General features: G+C 56.5%; 3 protein-coding genes across 14 annotated transcripts in view; 1 reads left to right on the top strand and 2 right to left on the bottom strand.

The window, feature by feature from the left end:
* Positions 1 to 738: 738 nt before the first annotated feature.
* On the bottom strand, positions 739 to 6,104 carry Crip2 (cysteine rich protein 2). 2 transcript variants are annotated; one of them, XM_021179289.2, is made up of 7 exons: positions 5,711 to 6,104; positions 2,683 to 2,835; positions 2,070 to 2,210; positions 1,928 to 1,996; positions 1,755 to 1,849; positions 1,381 to 1,438; positions 739 to 1,285 (listed from the first exon to the last, which is right to left on the bottom strand). In XM_021179289.2, exons 1-7 carry the CDS (start codon positions 5,751 to 5,753, stop codon positions 1,218 to 1,220), a joined length of 627 nt encoding a protein of 208 aa, XP_021034948.1. In that variant the 5' UTR covers positions 5,754 to 6,104; the 3' UTR covers positions 739 to 1,217. The 2 variants fall into 2 exon arrangements, with proteins under 2 accessions (XP_021034948.1, XP_029340339.1); XM_029484479.1 differs by having other exon boundaries at positions 5,547 to 5,720.
* LOC110307069 lies at positions 5,233 to 7,489 on the top strand. Of its 3 annotated transcripts, XR_003838397.1 has the most exons (3): positions 5,810 to 6,269; positions 6,928 to 7,010; positions 7,436 to 7,489. XR_003838397.1 is itself a non-coding variant. In XM_029484477.1 (2 exons), the coding sequence occupies exon 1, from the start codon at positions 5,243 to 5,245 to the stop codon at positions 5,948 to 5,950; it is 708 nt and encodes a 235-aa protein (XP_029340337.1). In that variant the 5' UTR covers positions 5,233 to 5,242; the 3' UTR covers positions 5,951 to 6,269; positions 6,901 to 6,962. The 3 variants fall into 3 exon arrangements, 2 of the variants coding, with proteins under 2 accessions (XP_029340337.1, XP_029340338.1); XM_029484477.1 differs by lacking the exon at positions 7,436 to 7,489 and having other exon boundaries at positions 5,233 to 6,269; positions 6,901 to 6,962; XM_029484478.1 differs by lacking the exons at positions 6,928 to 7,010; positions 7,436 to 7,489 and adding an exon at positions 6,861 to 6,922 and having other exon boundaries at positions 5,233 to 6,269.
* Positions 7,490 to 9,090: 1,601 nt separating this feature from the next.
* Mta1 (metastasis associated 1) overlaps positions 9,091 to 15,983 on the bottom strand; it is a 38,402-nt gene continuing 31,509 nt past the window's right edge. For 2 of the 9 annotated variants that reach the window (XM_029484476.1, XM_029484474.1), the window contains 12 exons: positions 15,871 to 15,945; positions 15,474 to 15,532; positions 15,068 to 15,183; positions 14,609 to 14,760; positions 14,314 to 14,503; positions 14,092 to 14,181; positions 12,772 to 12,924; positions 12,533 to 12,568; positions 11,317 to 11,328; positions 10,333 to 10,364; positions 9,864 to 10,015; positions 9,091 to 9,778 (listed from right to left, as the gene is read on the bottom strand). In XM_029484476.1, the coding sequence (XP_029340336.1) occupies positions 9,628 to 9,778; positions 9,864 to 10,015; positions 10,333 to 10,364; positions 11,317 to 11,328; positions 12,533 to 12,568; positions 12,772 to 12,924; positions 14,092 to 14,181; positions 14,314 to 14,503; positions 14,609 to 14,760; positions 15,068 to 15,183; positions 15,474 to 15,532; positions 15,871 to 15,945 (1,218 nt within the window). In that variant the 3' untranslated portion in view covers positions 9,091 to 9,627. Of the gene's footprint in view, positions 9,779 to 9,863; positions 10,016 to 10,332; positions 10,365 to 11,316; positions 11,329 to 12,532; positions 12,614 to 12,771; positions 12,925 to 14,091; positions 14,182 to 14,313; positions 14,504 to 14,608; positions 14,761 to 15,067; positions 15,184 to 15,473; positions 15,533 to 15,870; positions 15,946 to 15,983 lie in introns of all 9 variants that reach the window. The other 7 variants (XM_029484472.1, XM_029484475.1, XM_021178716.2 and 4 more) reach the window with 4 other exon arrangements.

The following is a 15,983-nucleotide window of genomic DNA, read 5'->3' as shown; positions in this document are numbered from 1 at the left end:
TGGGCATTCGTGGAAAAGCAAGTGAAGGAAGGACACGCCCACTGCGAGAAGCGGGGGTTTCAGTCCCAGAAGCTGGGCCACTTGAGGAGACGAGGTTCACTGCCTCACTTCAAACCTTGCCTAACAAACAGACTGTCCACATTCTGTTACTAGGCCATACACTAGAGACAAGTCAGGGTGGTCAAAGGCCTTGTCCTGTGGACATAGTGGGAAACAGCCGTAGCTGAGCATGGTTGGACTGGTGTCTAACAGCACCCTTAATCTCCCATGGACTTCTCTGCCCGGTACTAGGCCGTCCTCCACTTCAGGTTCCACCCAGTTCCCACCAGCTCCACATGCTCTGCACAGGACCTTTCTGGTCCCTGCCTCCAGGCCTCATTACATGGCTCCTGCTTTCCTCAAGTTGGACTTCAAACACCTGTGAGGTGTTCGGCCATGCTCATCACAAGTATATACCTCATTTCTGTCCTCTATGGATTCCATCTGTCCATCATCCGGACCCCTTTCCTTCCCTCCTCTGCCCAGTGCAGCTCCTCCCTGCTTCCCACACACTTCACGGTTGGCACTGATGCCTAAGTCAGCCTCCCCAGTTCAGGAATGTCTTTGGACTACATCCCTACCAATACTGGGCCCATGGATACAAGGGGATGTCTGTGGAGAAAGGGCGGTCTTGTGTTTATATGCAACACACACACACACACACACACACACACACACACACACACACAACACTGGGTCTTGCAATCCTCAAACCAAACTATTTATTGACAGCAAAAGTCTCCATAGCCATGAACCATGTGAGGGTAGGTAGGGAGTTGTGTGGGAACCAGCAGAGGGCTCCTCGCAAGGGCGCCAGCCATCACCCTGGAAATGCTGTGAGCTCACGCCCATCACCGGCAAGCAGAGCATAAATAATACTGGTGGGCAGGTGTGGGCAAAGGGATATCATATCATAGGACAGTCACCTTGGAGAGCTATCAGGGACACAGGAACACAGGACCCATGGGGCTACGGAGGCACACAGACAGGAAGTAAACGGTGGGCAACACGGGACACGCCAAGGTGACAAAGGGGGCCGAAGCTCTGGGACTCTCCAGGCTTTCTCCTCCACCACTTAGGTCCCGGATTTGCAGGCGAGACACGCTGAGCCAGGACTAGGCAACAGGCCACTTTGCCTCCGGGTCAAACAGGGGACCCCGAGGACAGCATCTGCAGATCTAGGGCTGAACTGTGCCTTCCGGGTCCTTGTCGTAGATATAGCTGCCCACAGCACCCGTATTCACTCCTGCGGAGAAAAGTGCCCGGCGTGGCTGAGCGGGAACGAACAGGGATCTGGGGAGGGAAAGAGGTCCTCACCTCCTCCCCCGGGACTCTACTCACCTTTGGGTCCAAAGAGTATTCCATAGCAAGGCTTGTGGCAGTAGGGCTGGCCATCGTGCTGTGGGCAGTGGAGGGAGAGGAGCTGAGCACAGACCCCCTCCCTTCCTTTACCTCCCCAGACAGGCCGAGACCTTCATGATGTGCTAGTCAGCTCCCTGAGGACTCGGAGGCTTCAAAGGTCATGTACAGGCCCACTCACTTTGACAGGAATAGCAGAGCCCCAGGGAGTAGCTGCAGAAACTGCCCTCTAGTGGCCAGAGGCAGTACATCTAGCCTAGGGCAACCCCAGATCAGGGAGTGGCAGAATTCCCGAATCCTTACTCCAGCGTGCTCTTCCTCCCTGTCCCCTCCTACGTCCCAAGTGCACCCTTTACCTCAGCATGCCCGCCTGGGGTCAGGGTCTTGGAGCAGCGCTCACAGCGCAGGCAGGGCCGGTGCCAGTCCTTGCCCAGAGAGGTCACCTTCTCAGCTGGGAGGGAGGAGAAGGGTGGTTGGTGGTAACCCCAAGGCAGAGGCACTTGAGTCAGCGGGGCAGGGAGTCACTTACCGAAGTACACTCTCTTGTTGCATCGAGGACACATGTTGGGCTCCCCAGTGAACGTGGTGACACTAGAGGCTGGAGGGGTGAAACTGGGTCAGGGTGGACCTTGGTCACCCATATCCAACTCCCACCCAGAGCCCGTCCCCACCTTTGCTGGGACCCTTGGGGGGCCCGCTGGTCTTCCGCTCCTCAGTTCTCACCACAGGGACCTCAATGGGGCCAGTGACCTGAGGGGCCTCGGCCTGAGGCTTCTCATAGATGTAGGAGCCAGCACCCCCGATGTTCACACCTGTAGATGATGGGTATGCCAGGAGATTAATGGCTGGAGGCCCTGACCCCACCCATCTCACACAGAGCTTCTCCCAAAGCTGCTTCTTGGCTTTCAGGGTAGGAAGGGCACAGGGAAGGAAAGAGCAGACCAAGCCCCAACATACACAGGAGCTGTCCCAGGTCTGAGGCCCCAGCATACACAGGGGCTGTCCCAGGTCTGAGGCCCCAGCATACATAGGAGCTGTCCCAGGTCTAAGACCCCAGCATACACAGGGGCTGTCCCAGGTCTGAGGCCTGGCTAGGACCCTGCTCACTTTTTTTTGTTTGTTTGTTTGTCTTTGTTTTTCCGAGACAGGGTTTCTCTGTGTAGCCATGGCTGTCCTGGAACTCACTCTGGCCTTGAACTCAGAAATCCGCCTGCCTCTGCCTCCCAAGTGCTGGGATTAAAGGCGTGTGCCACCACTGCTTGGCTGGGACCCTGCTTACTTTACCTTTGGGTCCAAACAGTGTGGCATAGCAGGGCTTGTGGCAGAAGGGCTTCCCATCATGCTCAGCATGGCCGCCGGGGGTCAGTGTCTTGTTGCAGCGCTCACACTTGAGACAGAACTTGTGCCAGTCCTTGCCCAGGGAGCTCACCTTCTCAGCTGTAGAGAGGAAGAGGAGGAGGAGGAGGAGGAGGTCAAAGCATCGTGCCTGTTCCTCCTCTTCTTGCAGTCCAGAAGGTTCCAGGTCCCACACCCCTGCATTTTACATCCCCTGGCGGACATCAAGCTCCACTCCCACCCCGCCCATGGTGACTCGGAGATTAGGCTACTGTTTACAGAGACTCCCTCAGCTACCCTGGGGCCCTTTGTCCTTGCTCATCCCGAAAAAGTAGTCTCAGGCTGTACATTTGGTTTAACCCCTCAGTGTCTTCCTCTCTGCACCTATTTATTATATATACCTTGCTCCTCAAAACCCCTGCTTCACCCTCATGGTGCATCTCCTCACACCTCTCCCCCTCCCCACAGAGCCAGGCAGAGTCCCCGAGGTCAAGAGAAAAGCCCTTGATTTTCAGCACCAGGTGAGGGAACACCAGTCCTGGCTGCCCCGGGACCACCAGGAAAGATCCCTATTTGGTTTCCTCGTTCTAAGCCCTGAGACCTCACTCCACCCAACCCACTGCCTCCAGCTGCCAGTTTGGCGCCAAAGGTTTGTGACCAGCAGCTGAGGGCTGTGGACCCCACCCCGCAACCGCCAGGGCAATGACTGCCGAGCCACATCCCAATGGACGGAAGCCTGGGCCTCCCCAAGGGAGTAAGGCAGGAAAAGGGTGGAGAAGTGGGCAGGAAGAAGGGCCTGAGCTGAGAGCAAGCAGAGCCGGAATTCCAAAGGGAAGGGGCCAGGCCAGAGTGGCGGGGGAGGAGGGAGGGGTGTTATGCTTGCTTGGCTCTGGCACTCCACTCAGAGGATAACAGAAACAGCCAGCTCTCCAGCCTTCCTTTCTCAAGAGCGGCCCACTGGTCCCTCTGGGGCCATGCCTCCTCTGGACAACCTTGGCAAACGACAGGGAGCACAGCCTACTGTGAGAGCCCCCCTCCCCCTGCTGGGAAGTGCTGCTGCTGGGCAGCAAGCCTGGATCCTCCATGTGGCTAAGTCTGGCTCTCCACTGCCCTAACTTGCTGGACACGGGCAGGTGTTCCCCAGGACCCCCCCTCCCAGACCCTTGCCCTGGGACAGTACTGTTTAGTTTCCTTTCCTAAGGCACAGGTAAGCCAGAACAGGCAGGAGCTACCTGGATGGCAAGCAGGCTTGGCTCCCATGCCTGCCTGGCATTCTTTCTTGGGACAGTGATAAGGAGATTGTTGGGATGGTCATCAGTGGCTGTGGCAGCTGCAGCTCAAGGCTGCCAAAACCACTATGTTCTGGCCAGCTCTGGGATGTGGGCCATGTATGGGGCAGGGAGCTGACCCTCAGACCCACTGGTTGGGTCGATGGCCCCATTACAGACCCAAATTGGGAATACAGCATTGATTAGGTCTAATAGCTTGGAAGGGAATGGTCTCCCTACTTGGCCATGTGTTCTGGAAGAAAAATGGGACTCACAGCACCCTGGGGTCCCTTGGGCCTAGCGTTTACTCAGAAGTGGGCTGCCAGGGCACAGCCTAGCTGGGCAGAGAGGGTATTATTCTGGACCCCCATCGCCTTCCCACAGAACAGAAGCCAGCCGACTCTGAGGAGCCTTTGTTTTCTGCTGAGAGCCAGAGGCGCCCAAGCAGGCAGAGTGCTTTTTCCGGGTGGCCTGTTGGCCAAGGCCCCAGAGAGTCCAGAGCTGGCCTGGTCTGGAGCAAAGTCATACAGAGAGGCCCTGAAGACCATCTTCACTCGGGGGCTTGTTAAACATCTCTCTGTAGGAAAAATGGCTGAAATCAGGCAATCTGTCCCCTCCAGGAGGCAACAGGAAACCCCTGGCTCCAGGCCACCCAGAACAACTCCAAGCCAAATCCGGTCCCTCCACTCTGGGAACAAACAAAAGTGGCCTCTCCTCTACTCCCGTCATCTGAAGAAGTTCACTGACCTGGACACTGCTGTTTTGGGAAGAGCATAAGAGTCCCTGTCCTTTCATGCCCCTGTCTTCCTCTATTCTGGCCCTGAGTCTATTTTTCAGTGGCAGCTACACTGCTACTCTGGCAAAGTTGCTCAGCTAGGAACACAGCCCCAGGATGTTAGCAGATCAGGAATCAGGGGATGCTTGATAAAGGTGATTGCCTTCAGGGGCTACCTTAGCAGGAACCAATTCCTGCATACCATAGCCTCCTTCCCAGATGGCCTTGACCTCCAAGAGGCCAGGGTCCTAGTCACCCAGTGCACTCTCAAGCTCATGGAGAAATACGTGTCACCATGCCCCACCCCGGGTGAAACTGCAGAGGCAAATGGCCAAGAAAGAGAGCAAGCTGGGGCATGTAAGAGGCAGAAGCCAAGGTCGCCCCCGCTTGGACTGAATCCGAAATCCCAGACCTGGCCCAACGGCCTGGGCAGAGGTCGAAGTGAGCACTGGGGTCACTCACTACTATGGGTCACACTAGTGGGCCCATGTGCAGGCTGGGAAGCAGCCATAAGGTGAAGAGATGGCGGAAACCAGGGGATCTCAACGGACCAGTCTCGGGCGTCGGACCTCATTGGATCCCGCCCCGAAGAGCGTCGCTGAAGAAGGGCGATAAGCTGAACATGCGGGTGGCCAGGAGGGCGCTCCTAGCCCCGGCCGACCAGGACTTTGCGTACCTCGACCAGTGCCTACCGAACGCTTCCGAACCCACCCGACGCCACCCGCTTCTCCAGAATCCCAGATGGTATCCCTCGCCCCGCGTAGCACTACCTTCGAGCCTCGGGCCGCACCCGCGAAAACAGCGTGGCGAGCTTAGCTACCGATCGGATCGCGCATCCCAAGACGGTGGCTGCGCACCCCATCCGTGTACATTCCGGGGTGTGGCTCTCAGCCAGGAGCCTAGAGGCGAAGGCGGACGGCGGGTGGGTACTCACCGAAGTATACGGTCTTGTCACACTTGGGACACTTGGAGGCCATGGTCGGTGCGCTCGGTCGGTCCGCGCCCTCCACCCGCGCTCGTCTCTGTGCCGCCGCCCGCGCCTGCCCCGCCCGCCCCCGGACGTCGATTGGCTCCGAGACCTGGGCGGGGCCTCTGGAGCCCGCCCCCTAGACGCCAGCAGCTGGGCGCGCTGCAGGCGGGGCGCACCTGCCAGGGTCGGAAGGGTCCGGCCTAGCGCCCCCTACCCCGGAGTGAGGTGGCGTCCACAGGGATCGCCCGAGGATTCCATGGCCACATACTGATCTCTAGCTGTAGAACGGACTTGGGATCCCCAGCTTTAGGTCTCGAGGCCCGAGCCTGCTCGTGGTAGGAGGGGGCACGAGAAGCCCGCGGGACGCCCCCCCCCGCCCCTCGCGCCTCCGGGCGCCGCCTCCCTTTGTTGCCTCGTTTCTATAGCAACGGTCTCGGCGCACAGAAGCACGAAGCATCGGATTCCGGGCGGGGCGCCGCGGTCCTGTCTGTGGTGCTGAAGGAGGGGCGGGCGAGGCTCACTTGTAAGCGCCACCACTTCCAAAAACAGCTTAAGAAACCACTGGGATGAGTGGGGGTTGGGGTGGCGTCAGCCAGAGCAGGCTCTGACGGGCCCGCAGGTGCACTTGCCTCTAAGGCACTTTTAGGGGGTACCTGCGAATTTCCTCCGCAGCAAGTGTTGTGGGCTAATACCCCCTTCTGTGAGGTTGCTGCTGCTCTTCCTCAGACTAGAGTCTCTGACTCCCAGAATGCTGGCCCCAAAGCATTCCGTAGAGTAGCAGAGCCAGAAATCCTGCTTGTCCTTCCAGTTTCCTTCCCACTAAGGGCTTGCTTGCCATCCCACCCTCCTTACTTTGACTCCCATGGACCTCCAGGCCTCTCTCTGAGCCTCTTGACCCAACCTGGGCCTTGGGCCTGGGAAACAAACACTCTACAAGTCCCAAACCCTGATGACCCGGTCCAGTATGGACAGCTGACTCCAGAGATACCCCTCCCACACTTTCCTCACTGCCGTGCTGGACACCCACATTTCATTTCTCTGTCCAGCCCATGGACTGGGAGCCAAGTGGTCCCAGGTACCAGGCATGTTGGTGATCCCTGGCCTACTCTTATAGCTCCATGTGGTGGCCCTTCCTTTGTACACATATCCTGCAGTAACTGCCATTTCCATGGTGACAACAGCCCAGAAACGTGCCACCCCCTCCAAGCCTGACTGACCAGCCAGACCAGCTCCCCCTGGCACCTGTGGACACATGCCAGCCAAGGTGAGAGGCAGGCAAGGAAGCCTTCCTGGACATACCCTTCGCTCACAGCCAGGTTCCTGTTCAGGCTGAATTTATAGGTGTCCTGACCCAAGCATCCATTACTGTGCCCCCTCCAGCTTCCCATCTTAGGAGTCCTGTGGACCTCTAGGTACCAGTCTGCTTGACCACTCCACCGCTAATATCTGCCATGAAAGACAGGGCTGACTGGGCTAAGCACAGCTAGTCTTCTAAAAAGGCCTCAAGGGTGCCCGGCCACAATGAGAGTGGATAGGAGTAGGCCCCCTCCCAGGGGTGACTGCAAAAGAATGGCAGGCAATCCTGGCTGGATGCCCAGGGTGAGAAGGGGATGGAGAGGGCCGGGTAAGAAAGCGTACCTAATTGCTGCTTCGGTCCTACCTCCTCTGCTGGGTCCCTGGACAATGAAGGAGGGCTACGGGGCTGTTGTGAGCCTGGCAGGAAGGCACATGGGCCAATGACAAGCAGTGACCTTGACCTCCACGCCTGAGGCTGTAACAGGATGGGCAGGCACAGAAAGGCACCTCTGGACACACACCAGCCAAGGGAAGAGGTAGGTAGAGGCTTCCACAGTGCCTTTTGGGACAGGGTCCCTCCTTCCTCAGCTAGGATGAACTCATTTGTGTCCTGGTAGATGCTGTGGTGTGGAGCAGGTCAGCAGCTCTCTTCTCTAAGGCCCCAACAAGATAATACATTGGAATTCTATCTTCACGTGTCCTGTCATCTAGGGCAGGGTCACAGATCTACCGTGGGAACCTATGGCCAGGAATGGCAAGACCTGGAATGGTGGCTCTGAGCTACATCCAGGTCTTCAAGTCAGCACCAGTCTCTCGAGTCATGACTGCCTGACCATTGTAGAATGGGTCCTACCCGTTTTTCTCATTAAAAGGCTTCAGGATAGTGTAGATTACTTTCCTGGGCCCATGAACCACCAGCCTATGTCTAATTCCCGTTCTTCACCTTGGCTTTCATGTCCAATAGTCTTAGCCCTGTTTCTATAGTGGGCACTGGAGCCCACTTAGGAATGTCAGTAAGAAAGAGACCTGTGTCTGTGGAAAGCTGAGGGAACTAGGCCAGAAGGGGCTTCATCTGGACCTCGATGGAGCCATGCTCCCCAGACTCCCGATGGGAAAAGGACTCACAGGAGGCCCTGGTAGAGGCCAGAGCAACCGGGAGAAGCCCAATGACCCTGGGGATGTGAGTAGGGTATGTGTCACAGCACTGTCCCTGACACCTGGCCTGTCACCCCGATAAGCCTCATCACAAGCTCAGGGAAGCTGAGATACCCCTTATCTATATCTCAAGTGGGAACATAAATGGTTTCTATTTTAATCCCGACTGCGATTTCTACACATCACAGGCGCCTGAGGAGGGCAAGGGGGGCCAGGAGGCAGGGGCCAAAAGACTCCACTGTTCCCAGAAAGGGTCTATCTGAGCCTCCTCTTGGCCAGCTGAGAGGCTGCAGCAGCCTGAGGGACGATGGCCTGCAGAGCCAGATCTCTCTCCCTCCCGTAGCTGGCCAGGCCCGCACCTGTCTCTAGGCCTGCAAGGCTAAGCGCAGGCGGAGATAGGATTTCTGAGCAGAAATATGAGCAAATTCTTGAGAAAAGCACACCTGCCAGGGCAGCACAGCTTAGCACAGAAAGCCTGACAGCTGGGGCAAGAGATCTGCTGGGCACAGGGGGTGGGCCCTGGACCTTAAGCTTCTGTGCCAAGCTGACCCAGGTAGAAAATCCTGGTAGAAAAAAGTTGTGGGGCCTCAGGTAGGGTCAGCTCTCATTGTGGCACGTGAAGACACTGTTTCTGCACAAGGCGTCCTCTGTGTCCAGTCCCCCTTGGAAGGGCAGCAAGGCCCTGGGCCAAAGGCCTGCAGGAATAGGTCTCAGAGTGGTATGCTCTGCCAGCCTGAGTAAGACCCCCAGCGCTAAGCTGACCCTAGCTGTGGCTACTGCCCATCTTTCTGCCAAGGGATGCCCTGGGTATTTCGGGTATCAGAGCAGCTTAGGTTCATGGCCCTAACTAAACCAGGAGAGGGACTGGGAACAAAAGACGCAGAAGGGCTTGGTGGGGTTTTCCTTTTTATGAGATTTTTTTCTTTGTTTTTGTTTAATATGAAAATTACTTGAAAAGACAGGGGACCAACCCTGCAGGCAGCTTGGCCGCTGCTGGCTGCTGCACCAATCCTAACATCCAGGTGTAAGTTACAGAGCTCAAGTTCATCTACAAAAAAGTAATAAAAATAAAATTTAAAATGGCACCTTCAACAGAACACAACAAAACCTTAGAGCCCACCCCGGGTGAGAAGCCCTGCAGCACACGGCCCAGGGCGCTCCTCAGCTCTGCTCCAGCCAGAAAGTAAACACAAAGCTAAAAAAGACTCCTCGGTGTCTTGGAATAAGTTAGACCACACTTCTTCCCCACGTGTCCACCAGAGGAGCAGTTTCTCTGCATGTGAGGGCGGGAGTTGGGGCACTACGGAAACAGAGGGTAGGGTGGGCAGCAGTCTGGTGGGGGAGGGAGGCCGCGCTTGGCCTCTGCAGGCCTCACTGGATACTCTGGGGCTGATGGAGGGGCCCAGGCAGGCCACGGTGTGGGTGACCGCCTAGTCCTCAATAACAATGGGCTCATCATTGACTGGTGCAGGTGGGGGTGGCCGCAGCGGCAGGGCCTGGCTCTGGCGCAGGGCAATGGGTTTGTAGGGCCGGCGGGCAGCACGCTTGGTTTCTGAGGATGAGAGCAGCTTTCGGATTTTCCTGTGGGAAGAGGTAAACCAGTACAAATCAGAGGGTGGTAGCTGAAGACTCCCATATCCCGTCCTGTCCCAGAAAAGGTTCCAACCTGGTCTCCTCGGTGGCCATGTAAAATACATCATCTGGGGCGTCAATCCAGTTCATTCGCCGCCGCTTAACCGGAGGCAGGGAGCCACCACGGATTAGGCGCACTTTGGTGGGGTAGGACTTCCCATTGAGCAGGAGATTCCGACTTGGTCCCTGTGGTGAACAAGAGGAATGAACACAGGAAGACAGAACCCTGACCTGACCTTATAACTCTCAGCCCGAGACCCTAACCTCCTGGGCAGCCAGGCCTCAAGGCTCCACAGCTAACTCACAGCCCAGGTAGGAAGCCCCTGGAGGGCTGGAGACCTGAATGCACTGGGTCTATGCTACCTGTTAGGTCTGGCCAGGGCTCACAGATGCTCTGCATGGCACATGGTGAGGAGTGAGAGCTACCTGGGCCACTTCCTCAATACCTTGAGGGATGTGTGCATACACAGAAGCATGTCAATCCCCTAGTCACCCATTCTTACCATGTGCCTGGTCTGTCCATGGTTTGCCAAACCTGATGAAAAAGAACACAAAGTGAGGCCAGAGCAGGGGGAGCATGCTATGCATCCACACTGACTGCCAGTGCTTCTAAGCCCAGGCCACAAAGGAGGAGGTGGGGGATGGACCTCCTGAGGCAACCCCTCCAACCAAAGTCCACACCCAAGGAGCCTGCCTGTAAGATGTCCTCAGCTAGCTCAGGTGGTCCCGTAGCCCTGCCGACCCTGAGGGCCACCTATACCCTGGCCAGCAGAGGATTCGGCAGTTTGGCAGTCTGGGGTCCCGGTCTGACACCAGGCTAAGGTATATGTCAAGGGCACAGCTGCAGGGCCGTGTGTGCCTCATCCTCCCTATGGCTGCTTAGGGCAGCAATCATCTGCTGCTTGCTCAGAATGCAAACAGCAGATGCTAGGTAGGAAACAGATCTCTGATGACAACAGCATGCTTGTAGGCTGAGGGCCTAAGGAGAAACTGAGATGTCACTGGAATGAGGCTGAGAGGCAAAGCCTAGGCCCTGGCATCCCACCGCAGCAGGAAGCACTGCATCACAGATCTGCTGCCATGGGTAAGCGAGTGTGCCAAACAGGTCTCTGGATGGGCTGGCCCCAAGCAGGGAACAAGACAGGACTCCTCTACCATGCCTGGCTAGTGCCACTGGATGGACCCCATGACAATCTGCCAGTTACCAAACCCTTCATCAGAGATCTCCCTCTTTTTTATAAGAAATATTTTAAGACAGGGCCTAAGCATGTATCCCAGCTACCTGGAACCCAAGATCCTCCCAGCTTCAGTCTCCCAAATGTGGATTTAGAGACTAGCCTGTCTCTACCTGCAGTCTGCCCTTTCCCAGAATCCTGGACCCAGCCTTTCTCTAGCAGCTCATTTGGCTCTCGGGTCAGCTTGCTCACAGTACCTACTGGGACCCCACCCTTGTGCCCACACAAAGCCCTATCACAAGAGCTACTTACCCAGGTAAGTGCCTGCCCGAGTGAGGAGGCGGCAGAGAGAGAAGATACACACTAGAGTTAAGAGTGAGCTGCATGCACAGGCAGCTAAGCCGCAGGGCAGAGCAGCAGGCAGTATGGGGCAAGGGTTAGTGAGTTAAGAACCTTGGGTGCCAGGGGCTAGTGCCTTGTCCAGAGTTTCCACCTGCCCTGCTTATTTATGCAAGGTCCAGGCCTGAGGCGCACCACTAAGGTTAAGGCTGTCTCTAGCCAGCCAGCCTATGGCTCCTAGGCTAGTTCCAGTACTGAGGCCTAATTTTACAACTTCAGGACAGCCACTTCTCTTGTGGCTAGACCCTCTGACACGGGAGCTGCCTAGACCACTCACAGGGCCAATGAGTTCCCACTACATCCTGGTTGGGTACTCATTGCAGGACACACCTCAGGTCTGCAGGATAGACTTCGAAAAAATTCAGTGGAAATGAACAGTTCTTTATAGAAACCAGGTCTGGGAAGGGCATGCCTGGGCCCCTGGACTGAGGTGTAGATAACATGGCCAGTCCCATAGCCACACAAAAGGGATATGCCTGCTTGGGTACCTGACAGCTGGCAAGCTTCCAAAGCAACCTTGAGAGGGAATAAGGTACAGTTAGACAGTCGCTGCCCACTGCTGCCTCCTGGGCTCGCGTCTTGACACTGGGGAGGGGCCTGAGCAGGGTCATGCTGGCTGGTTGGTGTTTCCCACACTGACATTGAGACTTGGTGCTACCCTCACAGCCAGAGCAGGCGTGTGCCCCACAACCCTTACCCCATCAGCAGACTCCAAGCTAATCCTCAGCAGACACAAGGGCCGCATGTAAGCCCAGCCACCAACCCATCCCTACTGTTCCCATCAGGCAGGGCACACAAAAATTGCAGGTAGCACTAGCGGCCCTACAAGCAAGGCTGAAGGCATGCGAGCAGTCACAGCGCAATAGCAGTGGGGGCACCAGGGGCCTCGTGCAAGGACAGTCCATCCATGGCTCAGGCCAAAACAGGCCATGGCCAGAGACCCAGGGTTCATGGGCCCTCTACCAAGAGACAAGTCTACAGGAGCACGGAAGTATGGGCTGTGGCCTGGGTCTGTGTGGACTGCCCCTATACGTGCCCTGAACCGCCCAGTCTGCTAGCAGACAGTACACACAGGCATCACGACAGGACTCGGCCACAGCACCCCGCCAGCGGCCGCCCCAGGCCTTACCCCTACTGGGCATCAAGAGGCGCTTCTTCATGTTGCCTGGCAGTGCCCAGGAACAGGAGAGAGAGGGAGAGAAAACATCAACTAAGACAGCCGGTTGAATAAGAGTCACGTGGAGCTCCAGGGCTAGCCCTAGTCCCATGGCCCTCAGGAGGCCTGGCTTCCTTCAAGGGCCAGCCCTGCAGCTCCCAGAAGGCCTGGCTTGGCCTCTTCATAGGGCCAGTCCTTAAGCTCACACTCACCATCTACCCCATTGTGCTGCTCATAGCTCCTCTTGCCCAGGATGGTAGGGGAGCCATTGTTGATGACAGGGGCTGACTTGGCAGGGGTCAGACTGCTGAGCACACTGGATGAACTCTTCACAGGGTCGGGCTTAGGCGGGCGGGGATGGGTCTCTGTGGCAATGAAAGGGTAAGGGTGTGGTTCAGAAACACAGTACAGGAGGCTCCATGCATCAACAATACGTTCCTAGCCTATAGCCCCACTGATTAGGCTAGAAGGAAGCAGCCCTATGTTACCAGAGCTCACTGACACCAGGGATCAAAGCACCCTTAGCAGGAAGGCTATCTAGGATATCTTCAGGAAGGGCGGCAGCCAAGCAGAGCCTAGTCCACTGCAAGGCTAGCTACAGGATAGCTGTGTAAGTGCCAAGAGCTTACAAGATCCAGACACTGCCCATAAACACACGAGTTCCATCAGACAGCCTCCACATCCAGGCCACCGGGTCTGATGGCAGAAGACTGGCTACTGGCCAGACATTGAGCAGCCTGGCTGGCCCAAGCAAGGACCCACCCCACAGAAGGCAGGTCCTGGCACTGACCACACCCTCCTGGGTGAGGCTAGTCCTGGGGCCTAGGACCCAGGGAGCAAAGCCAGGCACTTGTGCCTGCAACGAACACACTTAGCTTATGGTTCTGGAATGTCCTTTCTAGAAGGACTGTTCACTCCATGCTGGCAGACTAAGTCACTCAAACCCTACAAACAAGTGACCCCAAGTGTCTGGCACAACCTCCTATGATGTGCCACTCCTAAATGGCCAGGGGCACTGCCGAGAAGTCAACAGTCCACAAACACAGGCAAGGAGCTATCCCTGCAAGACTGCCAGCCTCACGGGCTCACAGAAGCCTCCAACGCTGCCTTATGTTAGGGAGAGACCTCCTTGCAGCAGCAGGTGTCCCCTGAACCCTGGGGCTCTGTTGTTAGGGTTCTGCCTGGATAAACCTGAGTCAGAAATCAGTGGTAGCGCACGCCTTTAATCCCAGCACTTTGGAGGAAGAGGCAGGAGGATCTTGAGTTTGAGGCCAGCCTGATCTACATAGTTCCAGGATAGCCAGGGCTATGTACAAAGAAAGACCCTGTCTCAAACAAAAACTTTTAGTCAGGACACAGAGTATGCCAGGAAGGTTAAAACCAGAGGATCTGGAACTCAGGACCTGGAGGGAACAGGAACAGCACAGCTCTCTGTGGGTATTCCTGAGCCAGGCACGCCGGGCATAATGTAAACTAGGTGATCACTCAGTATTTCCTAGACGGGGTGCGAGGATCCCAGCCGTTGAGCTTACCAAGATACCGGAGCACGGCCTCCAGGGGCTTCCGTACGACCTGCTTCAGCACCAGTGGGCTCTGGGAAGCTTCGGGCAGCCGTGCTGTGCCTGGACAAGGACAAGGTATGGTGAAGAACTATGTTCCCCAAGAGCTAGGGCCCTTACCTGTACCCCAACCTGGACACTCTGCCTGAGTGTGGCTCCTGCTAGGCCCAAGAAAGAGAACAGGGGAAGACTCACATTCAGCCTTGATTGCTGCGCTGTTGATGGGCATGTAGGGGTGGCGGGCAGCATGCCATGGGCGTAGGATCTCACGGCACAAGCGCCGGGCAATGCGTGTCAACTTGGTAGTATGCAGGTAGAAGGCCTGCCTAGTCTTCATGGCAAACTTGGGGCTCCCACTGCTCCGAGCTGGGATGCCATGGGGACTCTGTGGAATGGGGCACACCGCCCCAATACAGCACTGTGACTGGAAGCCAAGGACCCGAGGCTGACATGCAGCAGGTGGCAGATCAGTATGGTGTGTCCCACTTACCATGTTATTGCGGTTTGGTCCCGGCCTCTCTCCATCTAACCGGGTTGGCATTTTCAAGCCACCATATTTCTTCCAATATGTCCAACAAGATGCGCAGAGGCGACACTGCATGTTAGGGGGACCCCAAGAATACCACTGGTAAGACTGTGTGGCTACGGACAACAAAGTTGGAAATAGATGGATTCTTAAGCAGGACCAACGGTGCAGAGAGCATCCCACAGTGTCCCCACCGCCACCACAGCCACCCCAACCCCTGGCTCAGGACCAAAGGAGGCCAACCTCATACTCCTGAGAAACTCTTCCAAACTACCCCTCCCCCCGCCGCCGCCACCACCACTGCAGCCCCACTATGGTGAGTCATTCCAGGTTTGGGCACAGGGGCCTTCAGGGGCCACACAGTAGCATCCATTCCCGTGGCCCCTGCTGCCCAGGGTGGGTGCCAGCCGGGACAGCACTTACTGTAACAGCTCTCGCAGGCCCGACCGGCCCCGGGGCTCTGGCCTGGTGTCCCTGTGCCATTCACTACAGTGGCCTTGACACTGTTGGCGCTGATCTGGTTTGGGTTGGGCTTGTTACTGATGGAGGAGAGGGATCAGTCACAGGTGCCCTGGGGTGTCTGCATCCCCACAGACATCCCTGTCCCTCTGTCCACTGTTTCAGCTGCCATAGCCCAAAATGCTTAGCACTAAACCCAGATTAACTCCTGGGCCAAAAAAGCTTAAATCCTGATCCCTCCTCCCCAGTGGAGCAAGCTCATGAGAAGGGTGGCAGAGGTTCTTCAGTTCAACTCCGGAGGCTGCCAAACCTGGAGTCCTATACCCATCGCCCACCCTTACCCGCCCCAGGAACATGAAATAGGACTTACTAGTTGGGAATATAAACCTGCTTTAACTTGCTCTCAGCTTCAGCTGCTTTCAAACGTTTCTTTAAACAAAACAGAGGGTGAAGGAGGTCACCAGGCTGGCCAGGGAAGCTGGGAGGCCACAGGGAGGGGTCACTATTCTTTCTCCATCACTGGCATCCTTAGGGAAAACTTGCATGGCCCTCCCTGGCCAGCCTAGGCCCAGGAAGTGGGGTACCAGGCTGGCTAAGGGTGAGGAATGTCCCTTCCTCCAGTCTCTGAGTCCTCTAGTGACCCTAGCTCCTTCCTCTTTGCTCTAGGGCTTAAGGGGAAGTCGTTGGGAAAGTATGAACAAATGTAATGTGGCTATATGGGGATTGGAGAGGACAGACAGCGTGGTACGAGAGTGAACAGCACATACCTGCTGGACGTATCTGTCGGTGGTCTTCCACATGTAGTAATACTCAATGATGCTGGTGAGCGACTTCCATGGGAGCTGCGGGGACAAGGCAACACGATGGGTGGCAGAACAGG

The sequence above is a fragment of the Mus caroli genome, chromosome 12 (genome assembly GCF_900094665.2).
Source record: "Mus caroli chromosome 12, CAROLI_EIJ_v1.1, whole genome shotgun sequence".
NCBI classification, from domain to species: Eukaryota; Metazoa; Chordata; class Mammalia; order Rodentia; family Muridae; genus Mus; species Mus caroli.
The sequence above is the reverse complement of the archived record's forward strand: the minus strand, read 5'-3'. Positions and strand labels throughout refer to the sequence as shown.

Bases quoted from the DNA above. Each gene is read 5' to 3' on its own strand.
- LOC110307069 (XM_029484477.1), top strand. From the start codon at position 5,243: ATGGGTCACACTAGTGGGCCCATGTGCAGGCTGGGAAGCAGCCATAAG.
- Crip2 (XM_021179289.2), bottom strand. From the start codon at position 5,753: ATGGCCTCCAAGTGTCCCAAGTGTGACAAGACCGTATACTTCG. The intron at 1,850-1,927 runs GTAAGTGACTCC...CCTCCCTCCCAG, and splicing joins CAACAAGAGAGTGTACTTCG to CTGAGAAGGTGACCTCTCTG. The intron at 1,286-1,380 runs GTGAGTAGAGTC...TTTTCTCCGCAG, and splicing joins AATACTCTTTGGACCCAAAG to GAGTGAATACGGGTGCTGTG.